This window comes from Ursus americanus, chromosome 1 (assembly GCF_024610735.1).
Source record: "Ursus americanus isolate L20-20 chromosome 1, mUrsAme1.1.p, whole genome shotgun sequence".
Taxonomy (NCBI): domain Eukaryota; kingdom Metazoa; phylum Chordata; class Mammalia; order Carnivora; family Ursidae; genus Ursus; species Ursus americanus.
In genome coordinates, this window is record NC_142127.1 from 100,238,669 (window position 1) to 100,256,944 (window position 18,276).

Below are 18,276 nucleotides of genomic sequence, written 5' to 3' on the forward strand. Positions count from 1 at the left end.
ATGTTCCCCTAAAATTCTTGTGAAACTTATTTTTGTAACATTTAACATCATGCGTCGGTTCTTAAATGATTTTCAACTATGTGATGTTATCCAAGGATTCTCTGTTACCAAAGCTGACTTTTCAGTTAGCAAGGCAAACAGAAAGTCTGTCCATTTTCCTTCTTACTGGATCCTGGCCCTTGCTAGCACCCTCCACCGACCTCTGTCTGTAGTTCTGGTCTTTGCATTTCATCTCAGGGGCAAACTTCTTTCTGTACTTTCTTCAAACTTCACAACACCCAGGTGTTTGGTTTTTACCATCGGATGGTATCTATGAGATATGTTGTTTATAAATAAAATGGCTAAGATACTAATGATTATCTTGGATGAGAATAGGAACCTCAGGTACCCGCAGGTATGGGCCTCCTAGGTGTCCCTTCCAGATTGTTCTGAACAATCCAGTAAGTGTTGTCAGATCAACAGGTGTCTTATGACGAGATGGTGGTGGGCCATGATTCTTCTGCCAGGAGGTGCTGCTAAGCCCTCTGCTACAGGCAAAGCCAGGTTGCAGGAGCCAGGGAGAACGGCATATTGGCTGCCTGAGGACCAGAAATGACCTAGAATGTTGTCCTAGAATGGTATCCAGACATTTGGCTCTGTCTGGGAGGAAGGAAGCAAATTAATATGGAATCGGGTCATGAACTTTGACAGTTGCTCTTGGCTACATAAGACAGTGATAGGCAAGAGAATTCTTTCCTGCCACTTCTCTGTCATCAAACCATCTAAAGATGTGAGCGCTGGTCCTTCTGAAATCTTCAGAGCTTCTCTTCTCCCAGATAGAGCAGGGATTATTATGGGTCCTTTATTCCAGTAAACCTAGAAAGTATCTCACATTCATCCATAAAACAAACCACAGGGATGACCATAGAGGAACTCAGCTCCATTTTACAGATGGAAAAGTTAAGGCCAGTAGAACTCAACCACCACCTCAGAGTCTGGGAGAGAACAGAGACGAGGCCAGAGCTGCTGGCTCCCAGGTTGGGGTTATATAACTCCCCGACTCCTCAAGTCCCTGGAAACTGAGGCCAATTCCCTGGAAGATCATTCTGTTCTCTCCTGTTTTTTCAAGAAGAGAGCCAGCTTGATCACTGGCTCTGAGGATTGTATAAGAATGTCCCGTTTTCTTTCTTCCGTGAACTGAATGCCTACCGTCATGATTATTGTTTAATCAGGTTGTATTTGAACATGCCTGGATCTCATGGTTTAAGTATGTTTGGCTTATATTTTGAAGACACTTATTTTATCTATACATACCCTCTTCTGTTTCCAAAAAGAATTCGAGAAGACTTACAACAAAGGAAATAGTGAAATGAATACAGTAGAAAGACAGAAAACCAGAACCACAGAAAGGAGGCAGAAATAAAATGACATCTGTAGGAGTGAGCATAGTTCCCGTGACTGGGAACTGGGATCATATTTTCTGATTTCAATATCAGAAAAGCAGCAGTCCTGCTTTGGGGGAGGGATAGGGCCATGAGAATCATCCAGAAAGCTCCAGCTGTGAGTGGGCTGAGCAGATGGGCTGCACGGGACACATGCACACTTGCTCACCACGCTTTGCAGTCACTTGTCATATTGCTCAGAAATTTATTGAGCAAAAATGTGACCCAGTGACCAGTTAAGGCCTGATCAGGAAAGCTGGAGCAGGGGAATCCTGTTCTGCTAAGGGAGATGCTGGTCTCACCCTCTAGTAAAGGCAGGTGGTGTGGGGCAGTGACCACCAGAACTCTACTTCCCTGGCCTTGCAGGTGAGCAATGAAATAAGCCCCAGAAGAGGAGGCAGCATGACAGGCAGGCAGGAGAAGCCAAGGCTTTCCTCTCCTGGGAAAGGCTTAGAGTTCTCTGAAGCAAACCGAGCATGAAGCAACAGGCATGGGTTCCTTGCTGAAGAGCAGCCTTCCCTATGGGTTGACCAAAGCTCTGGAGACCGACAGTTTCTCTTCTGAGCAAGTAAAACCTCAGCATTGAAGAATCCTTGTCCTGTCATATTTAACCTTAATGAGAATAGAACGAGCCTCTGGAACAAGGTGCAGTGGAGTCAGGAGAAGTGGCCTTAAGTGAAAACACAGCTGTGGGGTTTACAGACGCCCCTGCAGGGAGGCATCATCTAGTGGGGCGGCCAGCCTCGCCATAGACTTTCCAACACTAATGAATCGGGAACTCCATGCTGAACAGGATTTAGTTTGATGGGTCCCTGTGCCAGCAGATGGATGTATTTTTCTTGAAAGACCAAGGTGCCAGAAATCTCCATGATTACGTTACTGGAGCAAGGTTCTTTTTTGTGGTTTGGGAAGTTGAGCGTCAGGACTGCAGGATTCTCTTGCTCTTTCTCACTCTTATTTTTTCCAGGTCAGAACCAGAGCTTGGGGTGGGGAGGAAAATCCTGCTGAATGAGCAAGTTCTTTCTTAAAAAGCTCTCTCCAAGTCCAAAAAGACTTCAGTGGACTTAGGAGAAAGAAACTTAATACATTGCCATAGAATCATTGTGAACCAAGAGGAAGCCAAGTCCACAGCATCTTTGTCTTATAAAAGAAAGCAAAGAGGAGATGGAAAAAAAGAAATAATGCTTGGGAGATCCAAACCAAACAAGAAAAACTGAAGAAGAAAAACTAAAGATCACCTCGGAGAGCATGAAGATTTCCTTCTAATAAGATTTTTCAATTACAAAACCAAGGCTCAGGTAGAAGTAACTTCTGTGCGTTGAAAGTGCCATCAGTGGCATGCCTGAAATGTTGGAAGTGTGATGGGATTTGCCACTTTGGGCTGAGGGAAGACTTGGACACCCTGCAAGACCAGTGGACTGTGAAGGCAAGAGCCGACCATGCCGCGGCTGCAGGCTTCCCAGGCTGCTCCTTGACCTGCGTTTGAACCTCGGTCCTAATAGCTAGCAGATTGAAGGAGGCTCACAGGCCTCCTGAAGAACCCGTGTTGGTTTGAACTAGAGCGATCCTGGCTACAGAACCAGCGCTCTGCTTTGACCGGCCACCTCCCTCCTGACTGCCCCCGCCCCCACCCCACCCCCTTGAGAGGGACTCGGAACCTGGCATCCAGGTCCCCACCTCGGTCACGAAGCAGCCTGCGAGGGCTGTCTGGGCCATGGTCAGAGACGCCCAGTTGCCCATCGGAGGTTGTTTTGAAGCTTTTATGGACGAAATAGACAACTCCTAAGCTTCTTCATGTATTTCTTGCCCTCCAAAGGTCAGGCCTGGCATTCTCAAAAGCACCAGGAGCTCTGAGCTGATGTCTTCCTTAGCTGATGGCGTTTAATGCCAAGTGGCCAGTGCGTGATGTTCTCCAGGAACATGGCTGTTTGGAACTGTATACCCAGACCGATTGAAGCCTGACCTGCTCACTGGCCAAGGGGAATATCTGGCACGCCACCTTTAGCCCCCCTTTTCTGGCCCGTTCTGTTACTCTTTTTCGGTTATTCTTATGAATGTAATCTGGCCCATTGGCTTCACTGGATTGTCATACAAAATAAGGTCACATTTCCTTGATTCCATGGACCCCTCTGCTGCTTAGTCTGGGTCCACCTGAGGAGGCTCACGTGGTTCAGAACCGGTCACTCCTGTTGCTTCCTTGCTACCTGCAAGAATCATGGCCCTGCAGCCTCCCTGGCCATCCCCCACCCCCAGAGCCCAGAGGGACTGAAGAAGGGCCTCTTGCAGGCCCAACAACCACAATGGGCCTGTAACCCACACTCCCACAGCGAATGGGGAAGGACTGTTCTCTCCCCATGGCCCTGGCCCCTTGCAGCCCAGCTCCTCATGTCCCACACTGCCAGTTTTCTGGGGCTCGGCCTGGAGCAGGAGGGCTGGGTCTAAAGAGGTCCCAGCAGGAATCTCATACTGTGGTTCCCCAGCATCTGCCCTCCTCTTTGATCTGGCCTGAGCCCCTTAAAGTAAAAGGCTCTTCCATTTCCTGCCCAAGGGAGATTGGCCTGGCCTTTGTCCAGAGGAAAGCCTTGCCTCTAACTAGACCCATCTAAAGGCCTTTTTCCTCTGCTGGTGGGGGCTGACAGAGTGAGCTCCTTACTGCCTCTTGGGCCTCCTTTTCTTCTCACCTGCTGCTAGGGATGGGATGCAACTGGAAACCATCCTCCCCGGGGGAAAGGTTGAGTAGTGGAGCTGCCTCTGGAAAAGGGAAAGACGGACCTCGTGAAGTGTCGTAGTGACGGTCACTCCAAACTAGGCGACTCCACGGGTGGGTCCCTGCAGTGTTGACGTAGCCGGTAGGCCTGGCTGCTTCCTTGCTGCGCCAGGTTCATAGGACACAGTCAGGAGCTGTTCTTGAGTGAAAGACTGTGTGTATCTTCAAGGGTGCCGGCAAAATGGAAGCACCTGGGCACCAAGGAGATTTGAGCCATCACTTCTCATCTGGTGGCCGTCACTGGGGCACAGAGGTGAGGCAGAACTTCTTCACTGAAGTGAGAGGAGGCAAAGCAAACTCAGGGATGAGACTGGGTGGGTGACTACAGATGCGTCCAGCCAGAATCAGAGCGTGCCAAGCGGCGCAGAAACCTGCAGGGGCGAGGCTCTGCCTCTGTCATAGATGACTGCACAACTCTTAATAGGTAAACAAAATGCTCCCAATCTCTACTCAGCAGGTCAGCTCAGCGACATGCACTGAGCACCTGTTGTGGACAGTGCTGAGGGCACTGTGTGCCAAGGGTTCCCAGTGAAGGTGTCTGCCCTGAGCCCTTGGAATCACTGGGGGGAGAGGCCCTGCCTCCAGTTACCAGAGGAGGGAATGATGAGAGATTGACTTTCTCAGAGAGAAAGCTTCTCAGAGAGAAGCTCAAAGAATGCATGGAGTCTTGCTCGGGTAGACAGGAAGGGCCCTCCTAGAAGCAGTCACGGCATAAGGAAGGGCCAGAGGTATAAAAGTACATGACATGATCCAAGCGGAGGGGGTAGGGGCACCCCTGCCTGTCGGGCAGGCTTATGTTTCTCCCTTAAGACTCCTGTCACCTACCCTGAGGTCCTCCCTGGTTGGCACCCTCTCCTCAGTGTGTGCCCCCCCTCGCCATCCCTCTGTTACAGTCCATTTTTATTCATGTGAGCAGCCAACCCTCAGAGAGCCCAAGGCTGTTTGACTCATTCATATACCTGTGGCAAATAGCAGGAAGCCATCAAAGGTATTTAAAGAAGGAAGTGTCATTGGGCTTGTGTTTTAGAAAGATAACTCAGCTGCATTGTGGCAAGTGGCACCAAGAAGTGGGTAGAACTATTATGTGTCTGTGTCCTCGAGAGAAATGATGTGCGGTTACAGAAGAAGAGTAGACATCTGGAAGGCCGGCAGGAGACCAGGCATGGCTCAACCAAGGCTCTGGCTCTGCTCTTCTGTGGGTCATTAAAGGCTGCTACTTCTGTGAGCTGGCTTCCTTCTTAGGCTGAGAGCAAGCTAGTTGCAACAGCTCTGTCCCCTCATGCCCGGAAGCACTCTGCAAACATCTGCTCTTTGGCTTCCGTTAGGTCACATGTCCTTTTCTGAACCAGTTCCTAGGGCCAGGAAATGCCAGGCACTGATTGGCTTGGGTTCCTGATCAGTTCCTGAGAGGTTACTAAGGTTACTCTGAGGTTACCTTAGAACCATCAGGCCCAGCCCTGGAAGCTGGATCTGCTTCCCCCTGGATTCCGTGGCCTGCGTGGGAGGGTAACTGGCTGGATAAATGTAAGGTGTCATTGGGAAGGAGGAAAGGGCTACTGGATAGGCATCTAGGTCTGCTGCATGGGCAGGTTGGACTCCTTCATTCATGTATTGAACCTTGCACATAGTAGATACCTACCAACACCCCTGCATGCCCATAGTGACACACTTTGTGGATTAGTTTGTCTGGGAAACATCATATTATCATCCTGGGTGAATTTCAGACTTCTCATGGAGGACCTTTTCACCACAGCCTCCCAACTCTCCATTCCTTGACTTCTGCTCGAATCTTGAGACTGACTGCCCCATCACTCTCTGACCACAGCCTCCAGTGCCTCCTACCCCCTCATGCAGTGACTCTTACAGTTCCTCTCGTTGACCTCATGGACACTTAGGAGGCCGGTGTTGTCCAGTGGTTAGCAACATGGCTCACACTTTAATTCTGCAACTGATTTGCTAATTTGGACTAAAAATACTTAAAACTCCTATATAACAGATGGATAGGAACCAACCTCACAGGGCTGTTTAAACAGAGGATGAGGACTGATAACGTGCTCAGTAAATATTAGCTCCAAACAAGACATCTGTACCCCAGATCTTTCTGTTTTCTTCCAATCAGACCCTTTCATTTTTATTTCTTGCCTGTTCCCCCTTAGAGTCTCTGGCCTGTCTGTTGCCAATATCATATCTCTACTCCCTAGCTCCATTATTCTTCCCTCAAACCTTCCTGGCAAATGCTCAGCTTTGGACCAACCTAACTTTCTTCATGCCAATGTCTAAGTTGCTAGAAAAAAAAAAAATCAACATCTGGGCAGATGGTTGCTACAGTAACTTCAGTTCCTGTGGCCTCAGCTGGACCGTTAATGCTCCCTGGCAATCCTTATGCTCTTCCCTGGTCAACGGTTTTTCCTGTTCTCCAAAGAAACAATTTCAAGCCTTCATCACTTTCCTCCAACCTCCTTTCCTTCCCTCACCAAACCCTCCATTCCTTGTGGATTATTTGACCTCCTAATTCTCAGAAAAGAACAAAAATCAGACTGGAACATTCCAAACCACCACCATCCCCCATCCTGCTCCCCCCCCCACCTACCTCCGCCAAATCCACAGAGCTATCTGCATCCCTGCCCAGCCTTCGCTATTGCTACGGTGCGGGAAGGGTCACCCACTTGTGTGTTGGTTTCCAGTCCCTCTGGTCATCTCGGCCACCTTGACTCTTTAGTTACCTCCGTCTCTCCAGTGTCTTCGAGTCTGCCCTCTGTAGTGCTTCTTTTATATCAGCATGTAAACAGCCTGGTATCTTACAACACACTTTCCTTTAAGCCCACATCCTCCTGTCCGGTCCTGTCGTGTTCCAATCCATTCCTCTTGACTCTTCCCCACCACCGTCTAATTTGCTAAAAGAGTTACATATGTTCATGATCCCCACTTCCTTACCTTCTACCCATTTTTCACCCATCACACCCTGGTCTCTTCTCCCACCACTCTCCTGAGAGTCCTTGTTGCTAAATCCAATGGACTCTTTGGTTTGGATGCTTGTTCGTCTCTTACTTGACCTCTTAGAAGGATTTAATGCTGTTGACTGCTGCCTCCTTGAGATAAGTTCTCCTCTTGGCACCTGTAACATCCTAACTCAAAACTCCATTGCCCCTCCTCCTTAATCTCCATTGCCCTGCTCTTAAATCCAGCCATGCTATCAAACACCTCATTTTTACTCTACGTACTCTCTTGGGGTGTTCTCATCCACACCAGTGGCTTTAGTCACCATCTTACTTACCATTCAGAGGCTTCCAGATTTTGCACCTCCAGATAACAGTCTTGCCTATAAAATTCAGAATTGTTGATACAAGCTGCCTGCTGTTCATCTCCCCTAAGATGCCTCTCCAATACCTTAAAATCAGCACTCCCAAACTAAACTCAAGCTCTCCTTCCAAACCTGCCATTCTTCCTTGTTACAATGAGTAGCAGCACCATTTGCCCTGCTGCCCAAGGCAGAGCACCTTAAACATTATCTTTCACACCTCCCTCCCTGGCAGGCTTCACATCCAGACCATCACTGAGTCCTCTAATTCCGGTGAGGTGGAAAGAGCATGGGTTTTAGCTGAAATTCTATTTGTGGTTTGGACAAATTACTTAACCTTTCTTAGCCTCAAGTTCCTTCCCTATAAAAAGGAAATCATAATACCTAATTCAGATGGTTGTGGTCAGGGTAAAGGAGAGCCTTTACTTGGTAGGCATTCAATAAATACGAGTTCTCCATTCAGTAAATATGAGTGCTCTTCTGTCCCATTCCCTCCCCTCACCCCCTTCATCACTTCTAATCGCTCACCTAAGTGTTGAATTGGTATTTACACAGTTTCTTGACCTCAAGAATGAAATTTCCCCTGATTCTTTCATGACTAAGGACTGTGGCTTATAGCTCCTTGCATTTATCATAAAGAATTCAGACAATGTAAAGAAAGGAAAGAAACACTGTTGCCATCGTTCCTTCCAGTCTTTCTTCTATGCAGTCTTTGTTCTGTTTTACATAGTTTTCTTGGTATATCATCAAGTATGCATCCTGCTTTTTTCCGGCTAACCCAAATATTTTCCCAGATTAATCAAAATCCTCCAGAAGCAGTTAATGGCTGCTATTCTGCATGCGGCTGTGGTACAGTTTACCTAACCACTCTGCTATTGCTGGCCTCTTAGTCTTTCCAATAAACGATACCGAAGTGAACAGTTTCACAAAAAAACCTTTTCCCTTACATTTATGATAATTTTTCTAAGCCATAAATTCATAAATTACTGAACCAAAGGATTTGAACATTTCTAAGCAGAGCAGTCTTTGAAATGGACTAAGTGAATATAGGCCTGGCCTCAGCCACAAAGAGAGAGATAAAGAAAAAACGGTATAGTTAATAGATTTTTTAAAACAATTATTTTCTGTTTTGCTGAAAGAGGGCTGGGAAGATCCAAGCAGGGCTCTGTAGGGAAAACATGCCTTTGACTTGAAGTTCCTGGCTTCATGATGGTGAAGAAGGGCTTGTTTCTGTTTTTGTATTTTCATCTGGGTCAGTAAGAGGACAAGCCATTCCTACAAGCTCTTTTCCCTCTCAGGAAGAGAAAAATCGTCCAGCATCTAATGATGCAGATCTGTGTTAACAGCCTTGCAGTTAAAAAAAAAAAAAAAAAGTTGTAATAATGTGCAGTTAATTTTAGTTAAAATTTCCCTGGCAATTTAAAAACCTAGTGAATTTGTAAATCTAGTAATTGGCTCTAGGTTTAGAAATGTTAAAGTTGCCATAACCACCTCAGCTCTAGCAGGACACACAACTTCCCTGAGCTCTGGCTTTCCTGCAACACAGGAGTTCTGCACTCACCTGAGCGCTCCCCTCCGGAATCCAGAAAGAAGCCAAGGCCTCATTACCAGATTCTTGTTTCTGGTCATCCCTAATCCGAGAAAGCTACTGAGTGCCTCAAGGTTAACATGTCCAAAATCCAACTTTTGGCTTTCCAGCCACCCCCAGATTCAGTCTTCCCACTCAGCAATGGAACCTACCTGATAGTTCAAATCAGAAACTTGAACTGTCTTGGATTTCTTTTTTTCCAGTCTCACCACTCCCTAACATGGAATCCATCAGCATAGCCTGTCAACTCTGCTTCTAAAACTTTACTTCTTTTATTTTTCAAGTTTTTATTTAAAATTCTAGTTAGGGGTGCCTAACTTTTATTTTCGGCTGGGATCACGATCTCAGAGTCATGAGACGGAGCCCTGCATGGGGCTCCATGCTCAGTGTGGAGTCCTCTTGAGACTCTCTCTCCCTCTCCCTCTGCCCCTCCTCCCCCACCCCCATGCACTCTCTCTCTTAAATAAATTTTAAAAATTTCTTTAAATAAATTTCTAGTTAACAGATAGTGTAGTATTAGTTTCAGGAGTAGAATTTGTGATTCATCACTTACCTGTTACACCCAGTGCTCTCACAACAAGTGCCGTCCTTAATGCCCATCACCCATCTAGCCCATGCCCCTGCCCACCTCCGCTCCAGCAGCCCTTAGTTTGTTCTCTGCAGTTAAGAGTCTGTTTTGCTTTGTCTCTCTTTTTTCCCCTATGTTCATCTGCTTTGTTTCTTAAATTCCACATATGAGTGAAATCATATGGTATTTCTAAGGTAGGTCTTAAATTGTCCATTTCTTTCCCTCTCGCCACCCCCCATACCCTCCCTCCCCTCTCTAGCCCCAGCCCCCATCACCTGCTAGGTAGCCTCCTGCAGGGCTCCTGCTTTTGCGCTCATCCCTAGACCCTGTTCTCTACCCAGTAGCCAGAGGGATCTTGCTAAAACAGAACTTTGATCATGTCATCCACTCATTCCTTACCAAAGGCTTTCCTTTGCTGTTAAGGTGAAGGTCAAAAATTCTAACGTGGCCAGGGGCGCCTGGGTGGCACAGCGGTTAAGCGTCTGCCTTGGCTCAGGGCGTGATCCCAGCATTATGGGATCGAGCCCCACATCAAGCTCCTCTGCTATGAGCCTGTTTCTTCCTCTCCCACTCCCCCTGCTTGTGTTCCCTCTCTCGCTGGCTGTCTCTATCTCTGTCAAATAAATAAATAAAATCTTTAAAAAAAAAAAATTCTAACGTGGCCAGCCAGGTTCTACATGTTCTGCCCGGCCTCCCTCTCCAGCATCACTGCCCACCATGTCCTCTGTAGCTACTGGGTTCCGGCTTACCAGCCACCCTCAGTTCCAGACTCCTGCCTCAGGGCCTCCGTACATGCTGTGCTCTCTGCCAAGGAGAACCTTCCCCTCTCCCCATCTTCGCCTCCTCCTTCCCTTATTCCCAGTCTGGATCAGGTTATATACTTCTGTAGAAACGCAGGGGTCTTTTTCCTGCTTCAGAGAACCTATTTTAATTGGAAGTTTTATATTCACTCATTCACTCATCCATGTGGGTACCTGATTGATATCTGTCTTTCCGACCAGACAGATCCATGAAGGAGGCCCCTCTCTGCTTCTCTACGCTGTTCTTTCCCCACCAGCTAGCTCAGTGCCTGGCACAAAGTAAGTGCCCAATAAGTCATTGGTTATATGCTGAATGAGTAAGTAGAGTCCCCGTAACAACCCCCACTGATGACAGTGTCCCTGTAAGACATGGCTCTTCCCCGAAGTGGCAGGCCTGGGCTCTCCACAACATGTCAGCTGGAGGGAATGGGATTTTGCTTAACTTTTTCCTCATTTCAGCAGCCAGAATGAATAGCACATGCTGCCTAGACTTCAATATTTCTCTCTTCTCTTTTTCTGCAGCTAAAACTTGCTTTCACCCTGGATCACGAGACTGGACTGCCTCAAGGATGTCACATCTATGAGTACCGTGACAGCAACAAGTAAGCCCCTTGATGGGAAAGGAGGAGTGTCCCCTCACCTTGTCCCGCAGAGGGAGCACCTGTGGGCTCTCTCACAGTGGGCTTCTCTGATGAAGGCTTGTCAGGAAGGGAATCACACTTCGGGGGACTCTACTGGAAAATAGCTGGCACAAAACTATTTCTCCTGTAAAATCTCTTCGGCTCCTAAATATAGGACTTGGAGTGCTTGTATGGGTGGTATTATATATTCTGAAACAGACCTTCCTTTCCAGACTTCAGTTGTCCTCTAGGGGACCCCCCTAAGCCGCCCATCTCCAATGCCACACTTGCTAATTTGGTTCACTGTGTGACTTCGGCTTGTGCTGTTCTGTCTGACTGCACTTCCGGATAGGTTTTGTTGCATTAGCCTGTCTTGTGAATTTTATAATCAGGGGATTCTGGGTACTTACAGAGATCCAAGTTGGTGATCTTATTAGAAAGGTGGCACCTGGCAGGCTGTTCCAGCCGCTCTTTCCTTCACCACAGACTGCCTCTCTTGACTGTGTAGTTTTGTCTGTGACACAGCGAGTGCCCGCTGATGGCAATGACAGTGGTGATGATGGGTGACAATGGCTACCAGTGAGCCCCCGCTGGGCATCAGGCACACCCCTGGGGATGTTACGTTTGTGATCCTCATAGCACTCTGAAGAGTTTTCTCCATTGTCATCATGGGTGTATTTGCAGAAGCTGGAGTCTGGGGAATGTAAGTAACTTGCCCCAGCTCACTGGCCTTAGCCACGTGAGGAAGAGTCACTGTGATCACATTTGCTCTGAGAAGAGAATAGATGAGCAACAGTTGTTGTCCTGCATTGCTATTTTAGAAATCCCAGTCAGTGACAGGAACAGTCCCAACCTGGACTTGAGGATTAATTGTTTAAATATGCAAGCTATGTAATGGTACCCACTGGAAGGAATCCAATAAACACATGCCAGTGGAACTGTCCTTTACATTGCAGAAGAAAAACTTCGCTCTTCCTGAAGAGCTCCTGCTCTGGTGCAGTGGGGAAGATGGGTTACCGGGCGCCTTCATGACCAGAATCTCCATTCGTATTACTTTCAAGGCATTACTCTTGTTTGTGATTTATCTTCAGAGGAGGCCATTGTGTACCCTCAGTTCCTACCAAAGTAGTCATTTTGGACAGGTTGACCAAGCGCCCTTAACACCATCGTTTGTCCTCCTGGATGGCACTGTTCCTGGAAGTTCCTGGGTTTCCAGGCCTTTGTGTCAGAGATACCACTTCAGCGTCTCATAATGCTGAATTCAGCAGAGACGTAGGGCTGGACTTCTCGGTTCCAGGGACTGGCGGGGACCGTTGAGTGAGCCCCTGGGGGCAGGCGCAAGCATCACTAGGGAGTCAGAGAAGCGTCAGCCGTAAGCTGCTTGTCCGTGCCACCCTGCGCTCCCTGGGTTGGTGCCTGCTGGCTGGCAGTGGATGGCAGCCCCACGCACACAGATTGTGGCAACAGAAACAGATCTTTCAGCCCAGGGGTGTTGACAGACTCCAATTCTGGCCTGACTGCCTGCTCTTTGGGGAAAAGGTTGGCAGCATTTTCATTCAGTGGGAGGATGACACTGGCCTTCCTTCTTTTAGGTTCATGTCTTCACAGTTCAGAGGTGAGGTGACAACAACTTAGGTAGTCTTTGGAGCTGAGAGGAGAAAATAGCCTAGCTCTGTTTCTTGGCCTGATCCCCAACTCCTAGCATGTGATCAGAATAAGCGATGTAAGAGGAGAATTTAGGGGTTGTGAATATTGATAAGCTTTGGCCCCCAGAGACATGCCAAAGAAAGCATTTGTGTAGGAAACTGGATAGGAGCCACGATCTGGGAAACGATGGCAAGCAAACATCTCAGTGACACCCCTCTCTGCGGTTCTCTTGCTTGTCCTAGTAGAGGCAGTTTGGGGTTCATTATCAATTTGCAGACAAACATCTTAACCTCTAAGCCTCAAGTTTCTCCATCTGTTAAGAACAGTGGGACTAATGATACCTTCTGCCCTAACTGGGGGGATGATGGTCCTGGGAATCGGAATAACATGTTATAGACATCGTCACAGCCTAGCACATAAAGTGTCCATGGTGAGTGTTGATTGCCTCTCCTTCCCAAACAGAAGAATTACCGTGACTTCCATTCTGTTTTCCCAGTGCCGACAAGGCTGCACCCGTGAGCTGTGGCTGCAGCTAACGGAGTATGCGTAGGGAAGAGGCTGGCGCACGTGCCTTCGGCAGCGCTCAGCTGTGTGCGATGCCCTCTGTCTGAAGGCAGCCTCCTCTGCCCACGTGTGTATTGGGAAGCGAAGTGTGGAGAATCCCATGAGCTTAACTGTGACTTTCTGCTCTCCCCTGGGCTCTACCCTGTCTGTGGTCCTCTGTTCACTTTTAGGGTCATTTCCCCCAGAGAGCCTGCATCCCAATAGCGGTGTAACAGTGGTGTTCAGGAAAGGACGCTGTTTCGCCACAGGCCCTATGGCGTCCATGTTGCCTCAGCCAAGTAACATGAATGCAAGAGCAGCAGAGCGAGAAGGCTCCCCATATGAAAGAAATTAGCTTGATCTCTGAGGATTCGTTTGGTACGATTAATTATTGAAACTGCTACTTTGACCTGGGTATTTCCCACAGTATAATTCATAGTCATTTTAGTATTCCGCTCTGCCAAATTCAGTCCGTCAGCGAAGAAGGTGTTGTGAATAAGTATTGGGACTGTTGGGACAGTTCTCCCCAGTGGCCTTTCCCTTCAAATGGAGTGGCCCTGAAAATAGGCACTCTGCTTTCATTTTCCCTGGACGTTCTTCTCAGCTTCCTTCCCTGGAAACATCCTGGTAACCCCGATTTTTGGCTCCATATCATCTTGTTCTCCATCTGCATTAAGGGGCTTATACTTGCCCCTGGGCTCCAGGAAGGACAGGCCCTGGGACTTGTCCATATCTGATATCAGGCCGGACTTGGACCCTGCCTCTTCTTGGGCTAGAGGGCACAGTTCTCAGGTAAACATTCTTAACTAAGGTCATTAGAAGAAAGAAGCTGCCCTATTGTGTCTGGAGCTAGATAGTAAAGCTCTTCACTCAAATTATCCCTTTAGCCCCTTAAAAGCTGGTCACATCTGCACCTAAGAAATGCGAGGCCTCTCCCCCTGATGCTGACAGGTGCTACCAGTCTCCACCATGGACGTTCTATTTTTCTGTTGCAGAAAGCTTCACTGCCTTTAATATGCAATCCAGTGAATCTGGGGCTGACAGAGGGTCGTTTCTCAAAGTGGGGTTTGGAGATCTCTTCACGGGGCAAAGAACAGGCCACAAAGAGCAAACAAGTGATTCATGAGAAGTCAGTTACGCATTCAGTAGGCCCCCGCCCCATACCATGTGTTGTGCTAGGCACTGGGGCACAAAAAATGAATTACACCTGCTCCAGGGCCTCAAGAAGTTTGTGTAAAGAGCAGACCTCATCGCAGCTCTCCTGGGGGACTCACGCATTGCAATGGGGAGAGTTGAGTGCTGTGGGAGCAAGGATGAGGAAAGTAGCTGCTTCTGACTTTGGAGCAACTGTGTGGACAGCTGTACCCTTCACAGATGGAGAACTTTGTCCAGAGTGTTCCCCTGTCTCCATCCCCACCACCCTCCTCCCACTGCCAGGGACGGGGAGCTACTTGGCACACTTCTCCCTGCGTCTGGCCCTTTGACCTCCAGCCTGTCCTCTCTGCCGCCTGAGGGAGCTTTGTGTGGCTTTTCATTCTGGTTGTTTTTGAGACCTGATTTTTTACTTTGGCATTCTGCAGTTTTACTGTGATCAATTTAAGGGTAGATTCATCTTTATTATGTTGCTGGGGACTCAGTATCATCCTTCCATTTGGAAATCCTTCTCTGCTATCTCTGATCCTCTCCAGTCTTTCCTAGAACTCCTGTTAGAAACCTGCCATGTTATTCTGTCTTCTCTTTTTCTCCATCTCCTTTTCTGCCAGTGATGTATTCCAGCACTTCCTCAAAAACATCTGTGAGTTTACTAATCTTGTAGCTGTTTGTAATCAGCTGTTGAATACTGCTTTCAAATGTGAGGGGTTTTATTTTATTTTTAATTTTTAGAAGTTCTGTTTGGACCTTTTTAAAATCAGTCTGTTAATTTTTAGTTTTTGTTTTTTAGTGTCCTAGTTTTTATCATGATTTCTATTCCTTTCATCTCTTCTTTTATTTTCATTACACGTATAGCATCTTTCGAAGTATTCAGTTATTTCTAGTTTTACAGATACCAACTCTCCCATGTGTTGTGTCTGTTGTCTTGCCTTCATGGTGGTTCACTTCCTCGCGTGGTTTGTTCTTTTTTATCAGGAGACCATCTTAAGTCGGGATTGCTTGCACCGTGGGAGCCGTGGCTGTGGATGTGTGTGTTCATCGCTTTGGCAATGGTTCTGCCGAGATCCCAGGAGTTCCAGAGGCCCGGCTAGTTCAGTGTGAACCTCTTGGCTCAGGATTCCCAGAACCTGGGTAGCGTGTGTCTATACCCACCCATGCTATGCGGGCTTGGGATCTCCTCTCTGCAGAGGAGAAACCTCTGCTCCACACCACAGACAGACTCTCCTCTGGGCTGTGAGAAAGCTCTTCTGGTCCCTATTTAAAGACCAACAGCCCTTCCTGGATTCCTGGCTTTCTGCGAGGCTCTCGGATCCAGTTCCCTGGCCAGGTCTTCTTCCTCCTGTGGCCATTAAAATCACAGCTCCTATAACTGTATCAGAGTTTGATAATCCCAGCCATAGTTGCCACGATAAAGATTCTGGCTTTGACTTAGTTTCCTCTGTATTTCAGGTAACTGGGAATTTTCCCATTATTCTCTCATGCTCAGTTTTATATTTAGATGATTCTTCTCATATGTTTCATCCATCATTTCCCTATGTTTATGTTGGGAAGGACGTCCACATCAGTCCAGTCTACCTTCTTGTCAGAACCATTAGTCTGAATGAACTTTTTAAAATGCAAATCTGAGTACTCACTCATTCACCAAGCACTCTGAGGGTTTCTGCTAGGGACCAGTATAGGACTAGGCAGTGAGGCTACAGAGCCAAATGAACACTCATGTGGCCCTTGGAGGCCCAGGGCTAGTGGAAGGGGCTGGGCCCGCACCTACTGCAGCGTCCCCCATATCACACCCCTACCAGACCACCTCGAGTCTCTCATGTACGATGTGTCTCCGTGTGACCAGGCTGTTCCTTGTTTCTAGAACCCCACTCTTTCCCATGGCCCTTTCCCCACCCATCTAGGTAGCCCCTATCTCTCCTTCCACTCTTAGCTAAGTATTACTTCTTCCGGGAAGCCATCCCAGCCCCTCACAACCATCCCTAAAGGCTGAAGCCAGTGTCCCTTCTCCATGGTCCTGCACCTCACCAGTCCATTCTTCAGCGTTCAGTACAGGGCACTTCAGGCATATTGGTTCGCCTGCTGCTACCCCTACTGGGCTGGGCCCTTGTAAGGTCAGGTCCTTGTTTTGTTCACTTCAGTGCTTCTAGCCCAGGACCTGGCACACAATACTTGAGGACGGGGGGGAGCTAACTTAATCTTTTAGAGAGGGAACCTGGCTCCTGGGAGTCAAATCTCTATCCAGCCTTTGCTTTTTATTTGTTGTAGGATTATGATGAGGGTTAATTGCTCCTGACATCAGGGAAAACTGTCTCCTTGGATAGTTTATGAATTCTAAAGAACTAACATGTAGAAGAAAAAAAGCTGTAAAAATTTTATTTAAGTCTGTAAATATAGTAGTGATTACACTTACTTACATCAAGCGCCTACCATGTTTTGCCTGATAGTGAGGCATAGCAACAGTCATGACGAGCATTAAATACGCCGTTTTGTTCGTGACCTCTCGAGTTTCTGATCCATGCAGCGTAATAGTGATAGGAGCTGCCCAGCTCCTGAATCCCCACAAATCACCAACATGGGGCTATGGGCTTACCTGGGCTATTTCTAGTTCCACAACCACTCAAGACAGATCTTATTTTCACAATTCTACAGATTTTTTTTTTTTTTTAAGAGAGTGGTTAACCTGCCCAGGGCCACACCATGGTCAGGAGCAGAGCCTGAGTTTTACCCCAGTGCGAGCCGATTCCAAAGCCCTTGCTGTGCCTTCACACCACCTGCCTTTCTCTCTGCAACTCAAATCTTGGGGTGGGGGGAGGGGAGGGTTCTAGCCTCTCCTTGGCAGGTCTGCCCTAGAAGCTTTCTGTCTGGGAAATTCTATGATTTCCAATCCCTGCGGACCCCTGCGAAAGCAGGCAGCCTGGTCTGATAGGAGGAGCTCCTGACCTATCATCATAAATCTGAGTTTGGCCAGTCTTCTCCAGGGCAGGTCACTGTCCTCTCTGGGATGCAGTCTCTCCATGAGGAACATGGAGATGACCATACATGTCAGGGTCAGGGGAGAATGGCATGAAGCGGTGTGTGATGTGACTGTGTAAGTAAGCAGTTATGGGGCACAGTGTTCGCCCTTGTACCCACCTGCGTGGCTCGTGCCCTGGGCCCTGGCAGACCCAGGCTGTAGCTTTGCAGTGCCCTCTCCTCCCCACGGCACCTGCGCGTCGCCCTGGTCCAGAGACTACCTTGACGCCCACAGCCGGCTCCCCCACCTCCGTCTTACTCTTGGGACAGGTTAGTTTGTTAAACTAATGAAACCAAATCTTTTGTATTTTCCTGACTGGCCAGATGACTCATGTTGGCACCTTGAAACCCATATCAAATAGCCGACATCTAGAGGTGTCTAAGAAAGCTTCCCTGCGGGATGGATTTTCCTCAGCTGAAGTGCCTTCCCACCTTTGTAAACCTGCGTTGAAGGACAGCAACATTGCAGCCTTCCAGGGGACAGGGCAGTGCTGGTCCTCACGTCCTCTGCTCTCCACAAGCTGTGGGCACCTCATCACTCAGGTCACTGGCCTTTCTAGCAACAGCCAGGGTTGAGGCAAGGCCCCGGGACCCCGCCAACCCACCTGGATTCTTTTCTCCCAGCCCCTGAGCACATAGTGCTTTCTGGACGGTCCGAGCAGACCCAAGGGGCAGAGCTTAGCGCTCTTCCCAAGGAGGAGCTTTGAAAGGAGAAATTAATAGGATAAGCTTCTGCCTCCATCACTGGACTAGAACTTGGGGTCCCCGCTGGTCGTCCCCTCCCTCTCACCCACTGTCCCTCCCAAATTCTTCTCACCCTCAGCCAGTGCCTCCACAGGGCTTGGCAGCTTAGCTGGTAG

The 18,276-nt window shown here is 48.2% G+C and overlaps 1 protein-coding gene across 8 annotated transcripts in view; it reads left to right on the forward strand.

The window, feature by feature from the left end:
• Positions 1-18,276, forward strand: part of DIS3L2 (DIS3 like 3'-5' exoribonuclease 2) — a 344,150-nt gene that overhangs the window by 290,503 nt on the left and 35,371 nt on the right. For all 8 annotated transcript variants that reach the window (XR_015725613.1, XR_015725615.1, XR_015725614.1 and 5 more), the window contains exon 14: positions 10,965-11,044. Coding sequence is in view for 4 of the 8 variants with exons in the window: in XM_087864389.1 (XP_087720515.1) it covers positions 10,965-11,044 (80 nt within the window). In the remaining 4 variants the exon portion in view is untranslated. The remainder of the gene's footprint in view (positions 1-10,964; positions 11,045-18,276) is intronic.